The sequence below is a fragment of the Eptatretus burgeri genome, chromosome 10, assembly GCF_056783735.1.
Source record: "Eptatretus burgeri isolate ZD-2024b chromosome 10, Ebu_testis_v1, whole genome shotgun sequence".
Taxonomy (NCBI): Eukaryota; Metazoa; Chordata; class Myxini; order Myxiniformes; family Myxinidae; genus Eptatretus; species Eptatretus burgeri.
The window spans coordinates 100055442-100078377 of record NC_140970.1 but is presented as its reverse complement, the minus strand read 5'-3'; the positions used below and the strand labels follow the sequence as shown (position 1 = coordinate 100078377).

The window sequence follows — 22936 nt, the reverse complement described above, 5'->3', positions numbered from 1 at the left end:
ACCAACATGCCCCCTCTAGTAGTTGGTCCTTGCCTCCACCCCCACCCCCGGCCCCCTCACATCTTCAACCAAATGATTAAAAATCCCTCCTGAATTAAAAGGAAAAACTGAAAAAAAATGCTTGTTTTTAGTCTTTTTATTGAACAAAGAATTCTGTATAAGCAATACTCATATACACAGCATATTTAATGAGATACTTGACATTGCTTATTCGCTACCAGATCTTGAATGCATGGTCGAATGTCAGAGAGAGCACAACACAAATCCCCTTCAATGTTCAGCTTGTTTCTGTACTTGGTGTTGACAGCAACGAGCGTGGAAAATGCAGCTTCACAAAGATACGTTGATCCAAACATTGTCAGAATCCGAAGAGCTTGATGTGAGATCAAAGGGTAAACAGGAAGGTGCGTGACCCAGAACGTCTCTAGATCCAGTTTTTTGAAGTCTTCTTCAGCCGAGGAGTTGAACTTTAACTCAAGAAACTCCTCTTGCACTTTGTCTGAAATATCAGCAACTTCACATTGAAATGGGTTCCTAATGAATTTCCAGGCTTCACGCTTCTCATCTATATCAGGAAAGTATCTGATGAATTTGGCTTTCAATTCAGTCAGATGAGGAATTATTTGTTTCTTTAACTCAGAATCAAGGAAAGTGTGAATGAGAGCAGAATCAAAGTTAGCAAAACCAGCTGTATTTCCATCCTGAATTCGACATTTCTTGAGGTCGAGTTTGGCCATGTAGGCTCAAATGACATCATGGTGCATGATTATGTTGATGTTTTTCCCTTGGAGTTGAGGTTGATGGCATTCAGCGCTTCAAAGATGTCCACCAGGTAAGCTAGAGATAGCAAAAACCTTCAGACTGGAACTTGTCATGGAGATCTGCTTTCTGCTGTGAATCTAGAAATGTTGCCACTTCTTGTCGTAGTTCATAAAGCCGTCGAAGCATGTTTCTCTTTGAAAGCCATCGTACGTTTGTGTGGAAAAGCAAGGCTTGATGTTCAGAATCCATATCCACACACAGCTGTTGGAAGAGACGACTGTTTAAGGCTCCAGCTCTGATGAAGTCGACTACCTTGATAGCCAGGTTCATGACATCCCTCATTTCAGCAGGTAGAGTTCTGGACGCGAAGGATGCAGTGTGTACCGATAGCAGATGGACTTTTTTCTTTCACTTTTGTTATGAAACCAGATTGCAAACCAAGCATGGCTGGAGCTCCATCAGTAACCACCCCTACCAGCGAATCCCACAAAAGTTGATTTTCCTGGAAGAAGTTTATTACCACTTGAAAAATATCTGTTGCCATTGTATAACTTTCCATGGGATGGCATAAGAGCATTTCCTCTTTTACATTATTGTCTGACACGAAACGAGCAACATCAGTCGTTTCGTCCAACTGGATGGTAAATGCAGGAGAAGCTCTTACTTGGTCGAGAACTTGATCTTCGATGCCTTGAGACATTTCATCGATCCTTCCCTTGACGGTATCGTTTGATGGAGAGATTTGGGAAAGCTTGTTTGCACGATCCTTCCCCAGAACGAGCTCCGCTGCATGCAGTACACTTGGTTTTGTGAGAGTCTCTCCGATGTTATGGCTTTTTTTGCTCTTTGCAATCAACATGGCGATCTCATAGGAAGCCTCAACAACCTTTGAAGTCTGTTGCCAAAATGCTCCACTGCTGTCCATCTTAGCTTGTTTCAAGGACTGCCTTTTTGTTTCAAAGAATGCCTTGGATTTGGCAGCTAGAGCAGAATGCATTGTTTTCAAGTGGCATTCCAAGCTTGTGGGCCGCTTGCCATCATTGCTCAGTCTTGTAGCATATTACGCACTGGGGTACCTCTGTCACCCTTTTGGAGGGACACAAATCCAAATCGAATATGTTCGTCAAGATACTTCCACTTTTTTGCACTCATTGCGAATTATTTAGTTTGAAGTGGGTACTGCAAATCTGTGATTTTTTTTTTAATAATTAAATTAAAATATAAATTTTAATATTAAATTTAAATAAATGTTAAATTTTAAAATTTATTTTAATACAGGGAATGGTAGGCCGAGTAGCGAAGAGAAAACGAAAATTATTAAAGGCGATACTTTTGTTTATAATGTTCATCACGATATTATGCAAACACTTGTTAAGAGAATTCCAAAAATAGAGAAATTCCTACTTTTTTCTCCGGGGTCGCACCCCCCCCCTCTGGAAAATTACTCATGCTCCGCTAGGGGGACATGCCCCCCCCCCAGGTTAAGAGCCAATGGTATAAGGAGAGAGCAGAGAATGCAAAAAAGCAAAAAACAAAACAAATCTGTGGTTGCAACAAGGATCTCATTTGAAAATGGACACAGTCGTTCAGGTCAAGACAATGTGACAACCCAAAAATAAATGAATCGCATCAAGCAACACAATTGGGCTCAATGGAGCAAGGAGAAAAATAAACAAAAAACCCGTATCTTGCCAAAAGGTGACCACGTGTGACTTCTTTAAGATCACACTGAGGTGAACAGAGTTGCTATCCACCAGGAGCGACTCCTTGAGGAATATCTGCCTACGAGAGATTCCGATGAGAATCGTTCTACAGAGTAACCATGAAAAATATGCTTTTGCCTCATAATGTCACCAAATGATGTCATAATGTCTCAAGCTTGACATATCTAGAAAGCATTCATCGAGGTGTTCAATTTGAGGTACTACACGATATGGTTCCTAAAACTTGAAAATTTGACCTTGGGGTCAAATATGTTTGACCTTCGGCACTAACCATGAAGGTCAAGGCCAATCGCCACCAAAAATTAATCAGCTGAGCGCCAGACCATGAACTATATTCCCATGAAGTTTGAAGACGATCCGATCAAAATTACTCAAAAAATAAGGGTTTCGTCGACTCCCCTGATTTGCGACAAAGTGACCTTGACCTTCAAAATGTTATGCGTTGAAAGGGACCTCTATAGGCCTCTGATATGCGAAGTTTCAAAAATTTCCAATGATAACTGTGCTCTGCAGAGTGATTTATACGTGATTACAGACCAAAATAAAAAATATATAAAAATAAAAAAACATATTAAGGTCAAGGCCGATCGCCACCAAAAATTAATTAGCTGAGCGCCAGACCATGAACTATATTCCCATGAAGTTTGAAGACGATCCGATCAAAATTACTCAAAAAATATGGGTTTCATCGACTCCCCTGATTTGCGACAAGTGACCTTGACCTTTGACCTTCAAAATTTTGTGCACTGAAAGGGACCTCTATTGGCCTCTGATATGCGAAGTTACAAAAATTTCCAATGATAACTGTGCTCTGCAGAATTTTTTATACGTGATTACAGACAAACAAAAAAATAAAAATAAAAAACATCAAAGCTGACCAACATATCTTGCAAAACTTCGTTTTGGCAAGATAATAAATAAAAAGTATCAATGGGAAAACTAGAAAGTACTCTTGTAGTTGCATTCCTGATAAAATCCGATTTGGTTGCAACTATTGAGAGTTAAAACAGTATATCTCACCTCTTAACAAAGCCTGGTTTTACCTTATATGGGGAAAGTGTGTGTGAATTTTTGCCTCAATCTGTCCAGCTGTTCTGGAGAAGAAGATTTTTAAAATTTATTAATTTTCAATCAAAGATGGCTGATGAACCATGTGACCTATGACATGATAAGTTTGCATTCTGCTTCCAATCGTTGAGTGGAACAGGTGTGTGAAGTTTCGTGTTGATCGGATAAGGTGCGTTTTTCTATCCAAGATGGCCGTCAAACCATGTGATTTACGACGTCATAATTTTTACCATGTATGCAGATATGATAGACGATGATAGTTGCAAATGTTCGCTTCGATAGATTAAGCAGTTCCAGAGAAAACATTATTTAATATTTTCTTAAATCCAACATGGCTGCCAAACCATGTGACCTATCAATTTATTCATTAACAAACTTATATTCCCTATGCGTGTGCAATAAGTCTGTAAAAATTGAAAAAAAAATGCAATATTATAATTGAAAACACCTCACTGCACTGGAAAACGTGGGAACAGGAATACTGTATTGTAAATGGTGGGGACTTGTAATTCCCTCTGCCACATGGAGGCGGCACGACATGATACACATTCACATAGAGAATTTGCTTCCCTCCCCCTCTCCTCTACTGCCCCTTCCTGAAGATCACCGGAAAAGACAAAAACACACTGAAACATCAATTTGGAGTCATGCTGATGCAATGGAACAAGAATGGATGTACTGTAATTGGCCCAGAACTGTACGAGTAGTGCAACAAAGAAACAAACACACAAACACCGGTCCGTGAATTGTAGTGAGGGTTGAAATGCATGAAAGTTATGTGCTGAGACAGTAACAAAGTAAACTTGATTTGTAACTATAAATTTGCACAACAATAAAAATACCAATGTCACCCACAGGGTGACCCGTATCTTGCCAAAAGGTGACCACGTGTGACTTCTTTGAGGTCACACTAAGGTGAACAGAGCTGCTATCCACCAGGAGCGACTCCTTGAGGAATATCTGCCTACGAGAGATTCCGATGAGAATCGTTCTACAGAGTAACCATGAAAAATATGCGTTTGCCTCATAACGTCACTAAATGACGTCAAAATGTCTCAAGCTTGACATATCTAGAAAGCAGTCATCGAGGTGTTCAATTTGAGGTACTACACGATATGGTTCCTAAAACTTGAAAATTTGACCTTGGGGTCAAATATGTTTGACCTCAGGCGCTAACCATGAAGGTCAAGGCCAATCGCCACCAAAAATTAATCAGCCGAGCGCCAGGCCATGAACTATATTCCCATGAAGTTTGAAGACGATCCGATCAAAATTACTCAAAAAAATATGGGTTTCATCGACTCCCCTGATTTGCGACAAAGTGACCTTGACCTTTGACCTTAAAAATGTTGTGCACTGAAAGGGACCTCTATAGGCCTCTGATATGTGAAGTTACAAAAATTTCCAATGATAAATGTGCTCTGCAGAATTTTTTATACGTGATTACAGACAAACAAAAAAAAATACAAGCTGACTAACATATCTTGCAAAAACTTCGTTTTGGCAAGATAATGATCTAGTGAGAAGGAATTGACATTAACAAAGAAAAAAAAAAGAAAATATGCACACGTCCAGGTTTCTGAACATTTGTTGCTCAGTTGCGAAGTAAACATTACTCAAACCAGAACTAAACCATATTCAAGTAAACTATATTGAAAAGCAGTTGCTCGTTTAAAAAATTAAAAATTAAAAATTAAAACAATTCATTCCATTCCTGACGGAGGGAAAACTGAAAAATATTGAATGCAAATGGACAAATAAAAGTGCAGTATTAAGACCGATTGTCTAGTTTAGGTCGATGTCGGGCAGTTCGCTTGGCAAAAGCGCAGACTTGTCTCCACGGTACTGCAATCTACACAGTCACGAAGGTCCGTGCACAGTCACGAAGACACGGACATTGTTTTTTTCTTGCACCCTGTTTTCACACATTTAAAATGAACAACATGCACAACATAATTACTCAATTTTTGAAAAATGTTATTCAAGTTTTTTATTTTTTAATGCTGAAAAATAGACTGGAGTGAATACACAGTTGTAGAGAATGGATATCCTTTTGGGGGCCCTCAAGGTGCTGAATAAAGAGTTGGAGCTGCTGGGATTATGGGTTTCTTGGGCCAAAACTAAGATCCAGGCTTTCAATGACATCTTGGATGCTGCTATCCTGTCTGTGGTGAGGATGTTGAGGTCACGGAGATATTCACTTTCCTCGACAGTGATATTCATGTCTCTGCTGGCTGTGAGCTCGAGGTCAAGAGACATCTGGGTTGGGCCTGGGGAGTCATGGATTCACTGGATTAGGGGGTGTGGCGCTGCCGGTAACTGTGCTGGAGGACAAAAGTCCGAGTCTTCAGGTCCTTGGTGCTTCCGGTCTTGCTCTCCAGATGTAAAACTTGGAATCTGACCAGGGATCTGAGACGGAGGCTTACGTCCTTTAATACCAAGTCTCTTCGGAGAATTAAATGAGATTTGTTCGCTGCATTGTCCATGAGCATTAGCTGTATGGACATGTGACTCGTTTTCCTGACGCTGATCCTGCTCAGCAGATTCTCTCAGCGAGGGATCCTCGTGAGTGGAGGCGGCTAATGGACTGACCACGTGCCTCAGCAGACTGACCACATCTCAAGCTTTTGATACAGTCTGGCATCCCGCCTTGTTCTCAAAACTGTCTGCCGATCGAATCCAAGGCTAACTCCGCTCTTGTATTACTGACTCTCGTAGTCAACGTGTGGCTCTCAACAGAACTCTTTCCTCTCCTCTCCCTGTCAAGATTGGAGCACCACAAGGCAGTGTTCAAGCCCCATATTATTCCTAATCTTCATCAATGATCTCACTAACTCTGGAAAATCCTCTTCATCTCCTTGCCGATGACTTCACGCTCTGCCATGACGTCTTATCCTTCTGACAGACAGGCAGCAGCCTCTACCCTCTCCTCAGACCTTGACAAAAATCACAAATTAATCAAACACAATTTTGCTTCTGTATCCATCTTGCCTAGCCTTTACATTCTCCCTTACCCCTCATCATGACCTGCATCCCTTGTTTGTCCGTCTCCATCCTGCTGTTGGTGATTCTCCTTTCTCCCGTTGTTCCATCTATGTTGCATGTTGATTTGTCCTGGTTTGTGTAATCACTCCTTCACGAGTCTAGACCATGTAATAAAAAAAAAGAAAAAAAAAGTAGTAAGCTGAGACCTTTCTCTCTTAATTGTTTACATGTCACATGTATAATGGGGATGGTTAAGTCTTTGCAGTGATCAAGTCAGTTTGTGAATTCATTTATCACATCTGTCCTTCGTTTGTGATGATGCTTTGATCTGCATGTTAATTAGTATGCAATTAAATTATATTACAATGTCCTATTTTGCAGCCAGTTCTCTCTTGTCCATGTTTGAATGTTTATGGACAGTTGAACAAAACGTGACTCCCCAAAATAAATAGATAAATAATTTTTTTTCACAATGCCACAACATTTGCAGCATTTTTCAGGAACGACCCCAGTCGCCCCCCCCCCCCCAATGAATAACGGGGTCCGACAGTACAGAATTGTGTGAAAATAAAATAAAAATTGAGGTGGGGAATAGTCATATCGTATCAATCACGTGAGTTAATGTTCAAGTGCTCCAACCTGCAGATTATCAAATTGTTCAACGTTTCGGTTAACAAGACAGAAAAGAACTGTGCCCATACTAAGCTTTATCAAGAGTGAAATCACGTACAGTACCCCTAAAATAATGAGAGAAGGGGCTTGGGCAAAGTCGGACAACCAATCACAATACTGTATGGTGGAACCGCACAGCATTGTTCTTAACTGATCAATTTTGAAATCATAATGGTTTATTCACAAAGTTCTATCACTAAAGTCCCCAAGATTAACTGGTTATGACATATTGAATATGATAATCGGTTAGGCTCAAAAAACAAACAAACAAAACGTTTTGTGGTTTCTGGCAACATTATGCTCAATTAATGCGGAAGGTCGGTATATATATATATATATATATATATATATATATATATATATATATATATATATATATATATATATATATATATATATATATATATATATTGTTGTGGGATGGGGGGGGGGGTCGGGTGAGAAGACCACGAGGAGGGGGAAGTTACATTGTCTCCCATCAGACTCCCGGAATTGTAGGCCGTCGCACACGGATAATTCCGTGATGCAGCGGGTCGCTTAACCGACCGTGGGCATCAATAACTCAACCGCGTGGCCTAGGGTCCTCCCGTCTATGGGTTAATCGGGTTACCTAATTAATCACGTGGTTTAATTACCAGGGAAACATGCCCTCGGTACGCCTTGTCCGAACCGGATCACTCTACCGGACCAGATCACTTTTCCGGATCGGATGCAGCCGAGCGACACTGCCAAGGACGTACCAGCTAAAAGGAACGGATCGTTGGGAATAAAGTCCCGGCTAAACTTTGATTCGGACCATGCTGGATCAATGGAAGAAAAGACAAAAACGAGCAGGGAACATTCCTAGTAATAATAATAATTTATTTACAAGCAGGCGAGGAAAAATATGTGGCACAGTGAAGATTTATTGGGGTGTGTTGTGCAGAGATAGAAAGAAGCGTGTGGTGTGACAATAAACAGGCAACTTATTAAAGGGGACACAGAGCAGACTTAATGCGGAAATAATAACAATGATAACAATCTTCTACAGTCTTACTTAAAGGTCCCCTGACATGCAAAAGTACTGAAATTTCATTTATATATGCCCTAGAGGAGTTTTTCATCGTGATTTCAGATCTGACAATGTTTTTTCACAATACTCATTCTGTAAAATTTAAAAAAAACAAACCTCTTCGGGAACGCCCCTAAAAATTTTCCTGAAAGGGCGTAACCCACATGACGTCAACTGCAGGATGACAAAGGCTGCACGTTAATTACTCGGGTTGGTGGTCTACGTGATTCTATTGGCTTGCTGTGTGTTTCCACATTTGATTGGTCGACTCAATCGCTTCGTTCATTTTTTCTGCTTAAAAATAAATAAATAAATAAATAAAAAATAGAACATTTGGTTTTGAAAAATGGATGACATGGACTTTCACTTGTCTGGTAACGACAGTGAGTGAGAGAAATGAAGGATTTTGGTCTGAATCACATGTAGAATTGTCGGATAACGTCGTCGCAGGAGGTGAAGTTCAGCCAGCTGTAAATGAAATACGGCCTTACCAGTTCGAGCCCAAAGCAGGACAAGCAGAGAAAAATGGCGATGAAATTCCCAGAGTTCATGATGATCGGGAGGACATCGAAGGAAGACTCGGAAATAACAACTGGTTAGACTAAATCCTATTCGTAATTCAATAATGTAAATTCGACTTGCATACTGCTTGATATCAGAAATATTTTAGTGAGGTGACGTGACCAGCGCAGCGGACATGTTGCTCTGCGGCGAATTAATCACAAACAAGGCCGGCGCATGTCATCGGCCGTATCTCTCCGCGCAAAAAACGAAGCAACCTCGCTGTCCGGATACGATGAAAACTTGTATGCAGAACACACCTTGTGACACACACCTTGTCTCGAGTAGTCTGATAAATCTGACGTTCTGTTGCATTTCCATTTATTTTATTCCTCCTGTCATCATGTAGCACCAGTAGAAAACAATGAAAAAAAAAAGAGAATAATAAATAAAAGCTTCAGCACGTCAGATTTATCGGCCTAGTCGGACGGTCAACGGATTTATTGGTCGAGTCGGACGGACTACAGATTTATCGGCCTAGTCTGATGGACGACGGATTTATTGGCCGAGTCGGACGGACGACGGATTCATTGGACTAGTCTAGACCAGTGTTTCTCAACCGGGGTTCCGCAAGAGGTCACTAGGGGTTCCGCGAGAAACAGTAATAAATGGGCTAATGTATTTTGAGTAGTTTTTGTTTGATTTAATATTCGTAATTTTACCATACACGTACGGCATATTGTTGGAAACTCCTTGGTTATTATAATAGAGGCTTCAACCTCTTATATTATTAACAATTATAACAACCATAGGGAATGTATTGAACGATGTCTATATGGCGCCAGTGTGAAACCGCCCTCACTGGTTAGTGGACGTCCTGTACGCGGCGGATTCGTGCATCATTGAGTGACTGACTCAAGTATGGGACGCATGCACGCACGGTGTCCATCTTTCTTCTCTGTGCTTCCTAGCACGAAGTCTATCTCTCTCAAGGTTGGTTCTTCTGTTTACCTTTATTTGTTTAGGTTTTGTTTATCAAGTTACATGAGGTGTTTCTTTTATAATTTAAAAAAGTTTTTTTTTCGTGAATTAAAACCTCAGTGTGAGGTCTCATAAACGAGCAATATGTTATTTTTGTCATTGCCAATAAATTTAACAAAAAGGGGGTCATTTTTTCCTTAAACCAGGTATCCGAAAAAAATATATTATATTTACCACGTGAACTACGATAAAAATATAAGAGCTTGATATTAATAATGGTATATAATAATTTTTATGCAGGGGTTCCCTGAGATATGAAAACTATTTCAAGGGTTCCACAAGGGTAAAAAGGTTGAGAAACGCTGGTCTAGACTCAAGAGATCTCCACTCAATCCACTCTGTGCGAGTTTCTGTATGTGACGTCAACGCTGCGATTCGCTGAAGTCAACTTTTTTTCGGGGCAGGTTTAATTACATACATTACAACATAGCAAGTTGTGAAAAGCACAATAAATGATCGAAATATTGCTCTAATTATCCCACTTTTGATTAAAAAAAAAAACATGGGTGATTTCTTCACTAGGAAGGTCAAGTTAATATAAAAATAACCAGAAAGTTTTGCATGTCAGGGGACCTTTAAGCAGACAGGCACCAGCACACACACACACATACCGATGAAGAGGGAGTTTTGCAACCGGGGGGGGGGGGGGGGGGGTGAGGCTATGATCTCAGTACATGTGCGCCCGATAGCATGACATGCCACCAATACGTTTTTTTGGGGGGGGGGTGCGGTACCCAACAGTGGGCGCATTGCCTCTGGCCCAAGTCACACGTGTGGATACTGTGCTAGTGAGGGAGGAGCCTGAGTGGAGAAGGGGCGGAGTCCAGAGGGTGAGGGTGGAGCAGTGAGCAGGATCAGGTAGGCGGGTGGGATCATCGTGTGGGTGGAGACGAGGAGGCGGAGTCGAGGAGCAGGAGACGGTGTCGACGTGGGCGGAGACTAGGAGGCAGAGTTGAGGAGCAGGAAACAGACTGACCAGGCAAGAGGGACTGCCCCGACCTTTATAAGGCTCGCAGCTCAGGGGGGGGGGGGGGAGGAGCCATGCCGAATGCAAACGTCATCACCCGAATCGGGCACTCCAATTTCCCCAGACGCCTCACGTGGCCTGCCAGCTGGGGCCGGAAACCGCCTCACTTCATTTCCGGAAAGGCCACCCCAAACAGCGGCAATATTGTGCTCCGAACCCATGAGATGACATGAATCGCCCACACCGAAATTGGCATGCGAATGATCCTGCAAAAACCCCCAGGCGACCGGTCGAGGGTCCCGCATGACCACTCGGGCGTTCGACCAGTGTCGATCAACGTGCTCATTCCACGCGCGCCAACGTGGCCCGCACTGTACATTCCCTGGCTCGATCGCAGCCTCGCTGGCCGCAGAGACGAGAAGACGTTCACCATCGGTGGAGAATCCACCGCTGCCAGCCAGGACCGAAGGTACATCGCCATGGATAAATCCATGCACATTTCACGAGTGGCGTACGTGTCTGCTTTAGAGCACATTCCATACAGTGCACGCGGTTCCGCCATTACGCACGTGGCCAGCACTCGCGTTCACACGAGTCCGATAGCGTGTGCGCGGGGCGAACACCAACATGCGTCAGATATTGAGGTTAAAAAAAACAAGCCGCTTCCACCCGCACACTCATATCCTGCCCAACATGGCGTGGAGTTGGCTTCATTGGCATCTGTACGTATTTCGTGCAGGCCATGTTTCCCGTGCCATGAAAAACACCATTCGTGCAGCCTCTTAAGAGGTATTTATTTGCATGACTTTCTCATGAAATCGGCAATTCTCCCCAGACAATCGGAAGCTCGAGTCGACAACCCCGCACTGCCAAGCGCACATCACTCGTCGCACACGCCGGGTTTAGGGCTCGCCCAGGAACGAGAATCTCTGAGCAGCAGATCCCTCACCACAGCGCACGTGGCTGATTTACCTCAGGAATAATCAGAAAAGAAGAAGAGTAGGGATGAAATGAAGCAACCCTAGCTATGAGATCATCGCAACGCACTCCCTTGTTGTCCCGCTAAACAACCTACAGGTATAATAATGGAATAACTGTCTTGGGACAACCATCTGTTGTATGCATGCGGTTCCGAGAACCGCAACAATATATATATATATATATATATATATATATATATATATATATATATATATATATATATATATATATATATATATATATATATATATTTTTCCTTGGGCAGGGGGAGGGAGATTTTTACTTCTGCCACCGAGGGTGAAGGAGGATGTTTTCACCCCTTTCTGTCTGTGCACAGGATATCTCAAAAAGATCAACTGATTAGATTTTGTTGAAGATCCGGATGCGGATCCGACTACGAGAATTGTTTAAGTGATTCTTCACCATTGAGAGATAGGGCCAAAAACTATATATAGCACGATAACTCAAAAATGTATCGGGCCAGATATGTTCTCGTGGATCAGGCATTACGTGGCGGAGGTATGCACTCTACCAAGTGCCCTTCTAGTTTAGTTTTGGATGTGTTTAAATGGAAGCAGTGCAGTATTTCAGATCCTACATCGTTCCAACCACGATATTTATAGTTGGAAAGGTATAGAATCATAAACTTCAACATGTCCATCGTGAGATCCCAAATTAGGGGTAAAACAGTATTGTGTGCACAAGTCAGAGGATTAAATGACACCAATTTAGTATTTCTGTTCCGTTTCCTTGAAACAATGAAGCTGGTCTCAGCACTGATAAGAAAGCACATCAGTAACATGGCTCAACAGGACATATGAAGGAATTGAAGCATACAAATCTCATTCATCGTCCATGAAGATCTTGTACATTCAGATAATTAGACCCCTTCCAGTTGACAAAAATCCGAGACACCACCCTTTGGGGGCATCCATAACGTATATACTCCTCAAAATAAGAAACTTTAACCCCCCCCCCCCCACCACCACCATACACCCCCAACTAATGCACTTTAAATTTAATCTGCATAATATGGCAACATAGCAATTGTTGTATGCCCCCCGCATATCCCGCCTTTATCCCCCATCCATACACTCCCCCTCCCTTCTCACCTCTCCACCCCCCAACCCCACCATACTCCTGTAAGCAAAGCAATAGGTTGTATTTGCTGTTATAAAATAAAATGTGTTTACTGTTTGCAGGGTATAAACAGGCCCATCACCCAACAAAGTACACTACCATCCATTAAAGGCACATACAAAACTAAGATAATGATAAGATCTTGCAATTTTTCTTACTTTGTAACTAAACTGACTTAAAATAATTTTCAAGAAATTCAATTCTGTATTTTAAAATATTCAGAACGAATATTTACACTTCGTTTTTGATTTTTTTGATTTTTTTTTATTTTATTTTTTTTTGTATACCTTGGTCGAGGCTCGTATGAGAGCGAACACACAACTCACAGCAAGGAGGCATGAGACAAGAGGGGCGGGAGTGGAAGGGACAAAACATTGGGGAACAGACACAGGTGAACTGTGGAAGGGAGAGGGATGGGGATGGGACGGGGAACATGGCGAGGGGAAGATGGACATTAAAGGGACTTTCAGGAAGGAAAGCAGGAGAATTGAAGGAAGTGGGCTTGGGTGGATTATCGGGGGTAGAAAAGATCGAGGATTTGGATGGGGGAAGATAAGAGGTGGTGGTGAACAGCTGTTTTGAAAGCCTGAAGGGAAGAATGGGAAAGAATAGAGTGAGGAAGTTTATTCCAAAGGCGGGAAAAAAGAGGAATGAAAGAGTGAAGATGAGCAGTGATTCGTGATTTTGGTAGTTTTACCAGAAGGGGGTTGTTGGCGGACCTTGAGCGCCCTGTGGAAATGTGGTTGGGACAAATCGCAGAGAGAGCAGGGGGGCAAGGCTGGAGAGGAGTCGGTAGAAGACAGAAAGACCACCGACCAACCTGCGGTGATTGAGTGAGAGGCCCAAAGACTCAGCTTCATTGCGGGAGATGCCAATGATCTTAAAAGCCCTGGTTTCGACAGCGTGAAGTCGAGAAAGGTGGGAGGCAGGAGCACCAGCCCAGAGGGGAGAGCAGTACTCCATCAGGCTACGGACAAAAGCTTTGTAAGTGGTCAGGAGCTCAAGAGGGCCGAGGAAGGACTTTGCACGACGGAGGATTCCCAGTCGGCGACTGGCTTTTGAGGCAAGGTTGGAAATGTGACTTTCCCGGGAAAGGTCATGGCAGATAGTGAGACCCAGAAGCTTGAAAGAAAAGACTTCTTCCAGAGGATTGTTGAGAAAGTGGATGGGGGGGTTTTGTAAACGGTCCTTTCGAAGGACCGTTTACAAAACGGTTTGAGATTTGAGACCGATGTTCACAATGAGCATCTTCCTCTTCACACCGTACCTTTTAGTATTTTTTGGTGGTAGCTGTTTTTCACAAGACATAAGGGTGTCAAATGCAGACCTCATGGGTCTGACATCTTGTGTGGCTTGGTGACCATATCGGCACTTCAATTGAACAAAATGAACACCAAATGTCATAAACGACAGCCATGACTTCTGTCGAAGTCGAGAATGTCTATCCAGGATCCATTTTCTGACGTTGAACAAGACACCGTCGATGTGTCCTATGTGGGTAGTGCAAAGTTTTTAAAATGTTGATAAAACTTTGACTCCTTAACTGAAATAAATAGCCACTGATTTTTCTCTGTTGAGATATCAGCAGTCAACAATGGTCCAGAGTAATGCCATGCACAGCAGACATAAAATGGCCGCCCGGAAGGCGACCCTCGCAAAAAAAATAATGAATTGGGGTCGACAGGAATCATTGGGGAAGGTCGGGTTACCGGAAACTCAAGATTTTTTTTTCGGCCTTATTGCAAGAAAAATAAAGAATACGTTTGCCATGTGCTTTGGAAGATGCCTCACCTTAACTTTCCTGACTTCATTTGCTTGGAACTCAGGACTGCAGTTATGATGAATGAATCCAATTCCACCCACGAGCTGGAGATAAAATAAAACATTCACCTTGTAAGGAAACATGAGCGCTGTTTGGAGAAAATACACAATTAAAAATAAATAAATAAATAAATAAATAAATAAATAGAGAGCAGTGCGAGCATTTAAGATTCCACAAAAAGCTCTGGCCTTAACTACAAAATGGTGCAAATGCAAATCCACATTTTAAAAATAACAAGCTCAAATGAGCTAAGATCCTCGTCCTCTTAATTATGACGTCATAAAAACGAATATGACGTCATTGTGATTTATCAGGTTTGCGATAAATTATCTGTGCCAACGCCCAGCTTAATTCTTGCAAACAAAATTCAAACAGCTTGCCTAGTTTCGGAGATAATGGCATCGGCGATTTCCATTAGCGGCGATTTTATGACGTCAACTTTTTTTCTCGGAAGAATTTCCAAAATCGGAGATGGTTACTGCCTGCGCGTGGGCTTTCTGCATATACATGGCATGTTTCACGAAAATCCGATGAAAACTCTGGGTTGTGAAACAAAAAGTCAAAAAATTGATATGACGTCATAGTGATGTATCATATGTGCGGCAATTCATCTCTGCTAATGCCCTGTTCGATTCCCACAAACACAATTCAAAAAGCTTGCCTAGTTTCGGAGATAATTTTTTAGGCGATTTCCATTAGCGGAGATATTTTGACGTCATCACTTTTTTTCTTGGAGGAATTTTCAAAATCGGAGATGGTAACTGTCTGCGCAGGGTATTTTTACATATATATGCCAAGTTTCAGGAAGTTTTCGATGAAAACTGTGGGCTGTGAAACAAAAAAGTCCACAAGAAGAAGAAGAAGAACGTGAGTAAGACTTAGAGATCCTCCACGAGGATCTAAAAATAAATAAATAAATAAATAAATAATTTTTTTTAAAAAAATCAAATAGTCAACTGCTCTGACTCAAAGGGCAGAATGCAACGAGACTAACCAACAGTCCCAACTCACAGCCATCGATATCGCCATATTGCACTCGGTCACGGTGTCCATCGGCGACGAGATCAGTGGGGTTTTCAATGTGATCTTCCTCGTGAGGGCAGATGAGAGATCCTAAAAGATGTTACAAAGCAGCATCAGGGAAACCCTCCTCGCTGCACACGCAGCCCCTCCCCCGCCCAAGTCAAAATCACCAAGGTTCAATATGAGGACGGCACAGGAATTGTGCGACGACGACGATGACATACCACTTCATCTGCAGCAAAATCGATGAAACCGGGCAGAATCAAGAAGTCACTGAAAAATAAGAACACACAAATTCATACAAGAGAAGCCAAAACAACAAAGCTCGATATCACGTGTGGTGAGCTTATCTCTGTTATTCAAAGATTGTAGAACCTGCCAGCGCAGCAATTAACCGTTTCTGCTGAAACTTCAGAGTCTGAGTTCAAACAATAAATCAACCATTGCACCAGGGTGGCCCGAAAGTCTCTTTATCCGTCTTCAGGAAAACATTCATTCTTAAACTCTTAATATACAGGTTTTATTGTGCGGTACTGTACTTATGTGCACTCGCCTCCAAGCTGTCAAGCCCGGGTTTGAATCCCGACCCAGCTGCAAACTGTCATCCTGGTGGTTCACAGGCAGGGCAATTCAATGTGTGTGGTGCCGTCCCTCGGTCGGACGTTAAACCGGGAGTCACATCGGCCAGCATTAGTTGGTGGATGGTAAAGATTCCACGGCGTCCTTCGCCAAGAGTCGTTGAGCTATGGTTGGTGCTCTGAACAAATTCCTGATTATTGCCCGAAGGCTCAAAAATCCGCACCCTCAGCCAATGATGCCACCCACGAATGTAGATTGTGCAGTACCACACTTAAAATAAACCTTGTGTATTAAAAGGTTTAAGAACAAATTATTTGTGACGGAGGGATAAGCACACTTGCAGGCCAGACACGGGAGAGGATATCTTGCAAACTGACTTGTACGTGAGTCCATCAGCCCCGGCGAGCATCTGCTGCGCTGTCAGTCCATCTTCTGGGACGTAGCCCGCGCTGCCGCTGATCAGGTAATCGGCCATCCTTGTGAGAACACAGATACCACTTTCATACAATCAAAGACGATACTGACATTGCCTAGGTAGGTCACCACGTCTACTGTGCAGTTATTACAATACGGTCAAATACCAATCCCCACCGCGGACACAATACCAATCCCCAATCCCCACCGTGGACACAATACCAATCCCCAATCCCCACCGCGGACACAACACCAATCCCCAATCCCCACCGCGGACACAACACCAATCCCCAATCCCCACCGCGGACACAACACCAATCCCCAATCCCCACCGCGGACACAACACCAATCCCCAATCCCCACCGCGGACACAACACCAATCCCCAATCCCCACCGCGGACACAACACCAATCCCCAATCCCCACCGCGGACACAACACCAATCCCGAATCCCCACCGCGGACACAACACCAATCACCAATCCCCACCGCGGACACAATACCAGTCGCCAATCCCCACCGTGAACACAACACCAATCCCCAATCCCCACCGCGGACACAATACCAATCCCCAATCCCCACCGCGGACACAATACCAATCCCCAATCCCCACCGCGGACACAATACCAATCCCCAATCCCCACCGCGGGCACAACACCAATCCCCAATCCCCACCGCGGACACAATACCAATCCCCAATCCCCACCGCGGACACAATACCAATCCCCAATCCCCACCGCGGACACAACACCAATCCCCAATCCCCACCGCGGACACAACACCAATCCCCAATCCCCACCGCAGACACCAGGGATATGAGAACGCAACAACTCGCCCGTTGACCTTCAGTAAATCACGTGGGGCGAAGCTCAAACTACACACGAGATGAATGACTGGCACGAAACTACAACCAATTATATATAATAATAATAATAATAATAATAATAATAATAATAACAATAACACATCACAAAACCCTCGTCGTGGTCCATTCATCTCCACTTCCTGGGCTTCCCCAACACAAGGCCCAAGATGTCCTCGGAGGCCTCGTTTAAATAAAACACACAAACACGAACACAACTGGCTCAATAAGAAATCAGGAGCGATCCGAAAACCACAGTACAGTACAGTACAGTACAGTACAGTACAGTACAGTGCAGTGCAGTGCACGCACCACAACCGCACGGTATTATAGTAAAAGCACACGCACTACGTTAGGAGGACTGAGGAGAACACATATTCCTTTAAAAACAAAACAACAAAAGAAAAAAAAATTCTATAAAATCGACGTTCACGTTTCCCTGCAGAATGCGGGTGAAAACCTGAAAGCGCGAACTCGGTGAGTTCAGCTGAGAGAACACGGCGAGAGGATAGGACGAGAATCCGGGTAAAGATAACCCACACACACGTGCTTCCGCGTCACGTGGGCAGAGAGAGCGCGCGCGCGCAGCAGGCGCCACGTGTCCGGTCCCCGTACGGGTCGCGAGTCAAACCGCTATTCCCGAACATCTTCGTATCACGATGGAGCGCTCAATGGACTTCGATTTGACGACGACCGGTCAGTCAATCATCCGGAAAACGAGACAGCGCCCCCACCACCCCCCCTCCCCCTGCTTGCACGTCCCCTTCCCGAACGGTTGACCGTCGCGGTCGCAATTGTCGTGAGAACAGGTGAACGCAGTAAAATCGATTAAAAAAAATAAATCATCATATCTGAGCCAAAGCACCAACGGCACGTGCGAAGCAACATGAACGAGATCAATAAAAACAAACAAACAAAAACACAAGAATATCTCACGAAACGGAGGCGGCGGCGGCACCTGCACACAGGTGCACAGGTCCGGTGACACCCTTTCGTACCTGTGCGTCTCGGACAGAGTGCGGCACCTGTAACGGTGCGCAGCGGACGCCGAGCCGTTCCCCAACGTGGCGGCTCTTCGCTTTGCCACAAAATCGCCACATCCCTCAACCTCCCCGAGTCCTTGTTGGGCGACGACCAATCCGTTGGCGTTGGACAAGCGGGACAGCTCGGCAGGCTGTCCATCCCCGGCCATAGCTGCGCGAACCGAACGGATAGTTTCTAATGATGGCCGAGCGGGGGGTGATGATCCACCGCGGAGAGAAGTCGACAGGACGAGACAGGACGAGACAGGACGAGACGAGACGATCCACGGACCGTTCACCGCCTTCGAATTCCCACATCACCGAATCAGGAGCCCGTTCGCTCCGCCTTCTCATTAAAGGGCGGAGCGAGTCCGGCCTGAGTCTCCGCCTTCCACTCGGCAGCCAATAGAAAACGAGGATACTTGCTCGCGGCGGCGTGCTCGAGGCGATGACTGGTTCGTCGGATGGTTGTTTTGGGTTAAAGGCCGATGTGCTGTGACGTCACAGCCCACGTGTTCCGGTGACACGTGCGCATTGCTGTTGGGGTTTGTCGAGGTTCACCCCGAGCCTCTGCCAAACGTTAACCGAGGGTGCAGTTCCTCAAAGCTCAACCGTCGACCGAAGACAAAAATTCCACGGAACTCGAAGACAAATTGAGCATTTGTTGATCGAATTGCTATCCTGTTGAGTGAACGCCGTTGCACAGCCCGCAAGTGGAGACCTCCGCAGTTTTATTACATTTCATCTTAAGAAATGAGTTAAAAATTTTACACGGGTTCGAGCGAGCAGTAAAAAACCATCTTTTGTAACGTTCGAGACGGTGGTAGTGGCCATTTGTCCGGCCTGGGTTCGGATCCCCCAACACACGATGATAAACTGTTGCATCGGTGCTGCGCAGGCAGGGCGTTGCATTTTCTCGTGCTCCGTCCCTCGGAGCCTCGGAGGAAAGCTAAACTTGGTGTCCCATCTGCTCGCGTTCGGTGGTGGATGTTATCAAGATCCGGCATGTTTTTCGTGAAGAGTAAACGAGTTATTACCGGTTATCCTGAACAAACTGCAGATTCCCGACACCTTAAATCGGACATCAGGCCTGGCCGACTGCTTCGTGAAAAGGCTTGGGACAAACTTTCCCCGCAAGGCCTCTGTGAGATGCCTAACCTGGGTTCAAATCTCGATTCTCAACCGAGTTATGACCTGTCACCCTGGTGTTTCACGTGCAGGAAGAGGAATCGATGAGTGTTCCGTCCCTCGGATCGACGTTAAACTGGGTATTCCTTCTGTCAGCAGTAGTTGGTGGACATTAAAGATCTCACGGTTTCACAGTATTTTTAACCAAAAAAACAGGACTCCATGATATTTTTAACCAAAAAAAAAGAGGACTCCGTGTTATTTTTAACCAAAAAAAAAGAGGACTACGTGTTACTTTTAACCAGAAAAAAAAGGAGTCTGTGTTATTTTAACCAAAAAAAAGAGGTCTCCGTGTTATTTTTAACCAAAAAAGAGGACTCCGTGTTATTTTTAACCAAAAAAGAGGACTCCGTGTTATTTTTCACCAAAAAAATTGGACTTCATGCTATTTTTAACCAGAAAGAGGACTGTGTTATTTTAACCAAAAAAAAGAGGACTGATATTTTTAACCCCAAAAAAGAGGACTCTGATATTTTCAACCAAAACAAGAGGTCTTTGTGTTATTTTTAACCAAAAAAAGAGGACTACGTGTTACTTTTAACCAAAAAAAAAGGAGTCTGTGTTATTTTAACCAAAAAAGGAGGTTTCCGTGTTATTTTTAACCAAAAAAAGAGGACTCCGTGTTATTTTTAACCAAAAAAGAGGTCTCCGTGTTATTTTTAACCAAAAAAGAGGACTCCGTGTTTTTTTCACCAAAAAAATTGGACTTCATGTTATTTTAACCAGAAAGAGGACTCCGTGTTATTTTAACCAAAAAAAAGAGGTCTCTGATATTTTTAACCCCAAAAAAGAGGACTCTGATATTTTCAACCAAAACAAGAGGTCTTTGTGTTATTTTTAACCAAAAAAAGAGGACTCCATGATATTTTCAACCAAAAAAAGAGGACTCCGTGTTATTTTTAACCAAAAAAAGGACTCCATGATATTTTTAACCAGAAAGGGGACTCCATGTTATTTTAACCAAAAAAAGGAGGACTCCGTGATATTTTTAACCCCAAAAAGGACTCCATGATATTTTCAACCAAAAAAAAGAGGACTCCGTGTTATTTTTAACCAAAAAAAGGACTCCATGTTATTTTTAACCAGAAAGAGGACTCCGTGTTATTTTAACCAAAAAAGAGGAGGACTCTGTGATATTTTTAACCCCAAAAAAGGCCTCCATGATATTTTCAACCAAAAAAAGAGGACTACGTGTTATTTTTAACCAAAAAAAGGAGTCTGTTATTTTAACCAAAAAAAGAGGTTTCCATGTTATTTTTAACCAAAAAAAAGAAGTCTCCGTGTTATTTTTAACCAGAAGACTTCGTGTTATTTTTAACAAAAAAAAGGAGGTCTCCGTGTTATTTTAACCAAAAGAGGACTCCGTATTATTTTTAACCAAAAGAGGGCTCCGTGTTATTTTTAACCAAAAAAAAAGAGAACTCCGTGATATTTTTAACTGGAAAAAGAGGACTCAGTGACATTTGTAACCCCAAAAGAGGACTCAGCGACATTTTTAACCAATAAAAGAGGACTCCGTGACATTTTTAACCAAAAAAAAAAGAGGACTCCGTGTTATTTTTAACCAAAAAAGACCCTGTTATTCCCGCCCAAAAAGGCGAAAAAAAAAAAGCAAAGAAAAGAGGACTGTGCTATTTTTGCACTCACTTAGCCGATGTTGGTTTCGACTCGACTGCAAACAATCTGGAGGAATTCCCATGTTTGTTTTGCCTCTTTCCCCCTTGGAAAAAATGCCATGTGAAGGTGTTCTATGACTAAGCAGCTTGCTATCACTTGCCAAGCCAGCCATTCCTTAATGGTTTCGTTACAGTGCTTGCTTGAGTGCTTAAGCCACTTGGCGGGCACTCTTAAAGCTGTTTAGTAATGGAACTTCCCAGCACTTGCAGGGATGTGTTCAGTTTCCAATTTTTTTTCTGTGTTTTTTCCCCCACACATAAATGATGCTCGTGGAAGAGCTAAACATTTCTTTTAGAATGCTCTGATGGCTTCAATGAGGACTATATTGTCTGTGACTGGAGTTAATATAAAAATAAACAACGTGGCGACATGGAACATACGGATTTCAATGGACTCAGACTGTGTTCAACACCTCAAGAGGAGAAAAGCCCTTGTATGAGGCTAGGGAACGAAGTGAGACACAGCACCCTGATGAAGGATCCCTTCAAAGAAGAAGAAGAAGAAGAAGAAGAAGAAGGGCACACCTTTTTTTGGAGAGGTCTTCCAAAAGATGACTGACTGATCTGCAATACACTGTCGAGTTTACTGTGAAGACCTCTCTCTCTCCTCAATAATCCCACTGAAACACCAGTTGGTATCAATGAGCATCTTGTGACACTTCATCTTCCCCTTGCAAAGTGCCATGACATCACCATCGTGCTTATGTCCCTAACCTTGATTCAGATGATGACGTAAAGGAGAAGCTCTGTGATGACCTGGACAAACTTCTTCTTTGGATCTGCTGTGACGAGAAGGTGATCCTTGTTGGAAACTCAAATGCCAGATCTGGAAATGACAACCGCTTATGGGAAGGGACCATTGGGAAAGGAGTCTGAAAGTGCAATGGGAATGGATTCCGACTTCTGAGCAAATGTATCTTCCAACAACAAAATAAATACAAGATCACAAGGATGCATCCCAGATCTAAACATTGGCATCTTATTACCTCCACCACCGAAGGTGAAGGAGGTTGTTTTCTCCCTCTTCTGTCTGTTTGTGTGCAGGATATCTCAAAGAAGTTGTGGACGGATCCAGATGAAATTTTGTGGACAGGTTGGGTATGTGACGAGGACGAACTGATTCGATTTCGGTGAAGATCTGAATCCTGATCTGGATAAGAGAATTATTTATTTTTTAAAGTGGTTCTTCACCATTGAGAGATAGAGCCAAAAACGATATATCGCATATTTCAAAAATGGAATGGGCCCGATATGTTCTCACGGATCAGGCATTATGTGGCTCCACCGAGTACCCTTCTAGTTGATTATGTTATCGTCCAACGAAAGGACCGTGAGGATATGAATCAAACAAGATGGATGAGAAGAGCCAGGTGCTGGACAGATCATCAAGGAAGCAACTGGACACACAAAGAGGAAGCACCAGGATTGGTTTGACGAGAATTCAGAAGAAATCCATCGTC

At 43.3% G+C, this 22936-nt stretch overlaps 1 protein-coding gene across 1 annotated transcript in view; it reads right to left on the bottom strand.

The window, feature by feature from the left end:
• Positions 1 to 18942, bottom strand: part of LOC147019275 (inosine-5'-monophosphate dehydrogenase 1-like) — a 43507-nt gene extending 24565 nt beyond the window's left edge. The window contains exons 1-5 of the mRNA XM_085900125.1: positions 18589 to 18942; positions 16694 to 16792; positions 15962 to 16010; positions 15726 to 15827; positions 14684 to 14758 (exon numbers count right to left, since the gene is read on the bottom strand). Coding sequence (XP_085756251.1) covers positions 14684 to 14758; positions 15726 to 15827; positions 15962 to 16010; positions 16694 to 16792; positions 18589 to 18782 — 519 coding nt within the window. The 5' untranslated portion in view covers positions 18783 to 18942. The remainder of the gene's footprint in view (positions 1 to 14683; positions 14759 to 15725; positions 15828 to 15961; positions 16011 to 16693; positions 16793 to 18588) is intronic.
• Between the last annotated feature and the right edge of the window lie 3994 nt (positions 18943 to 22936).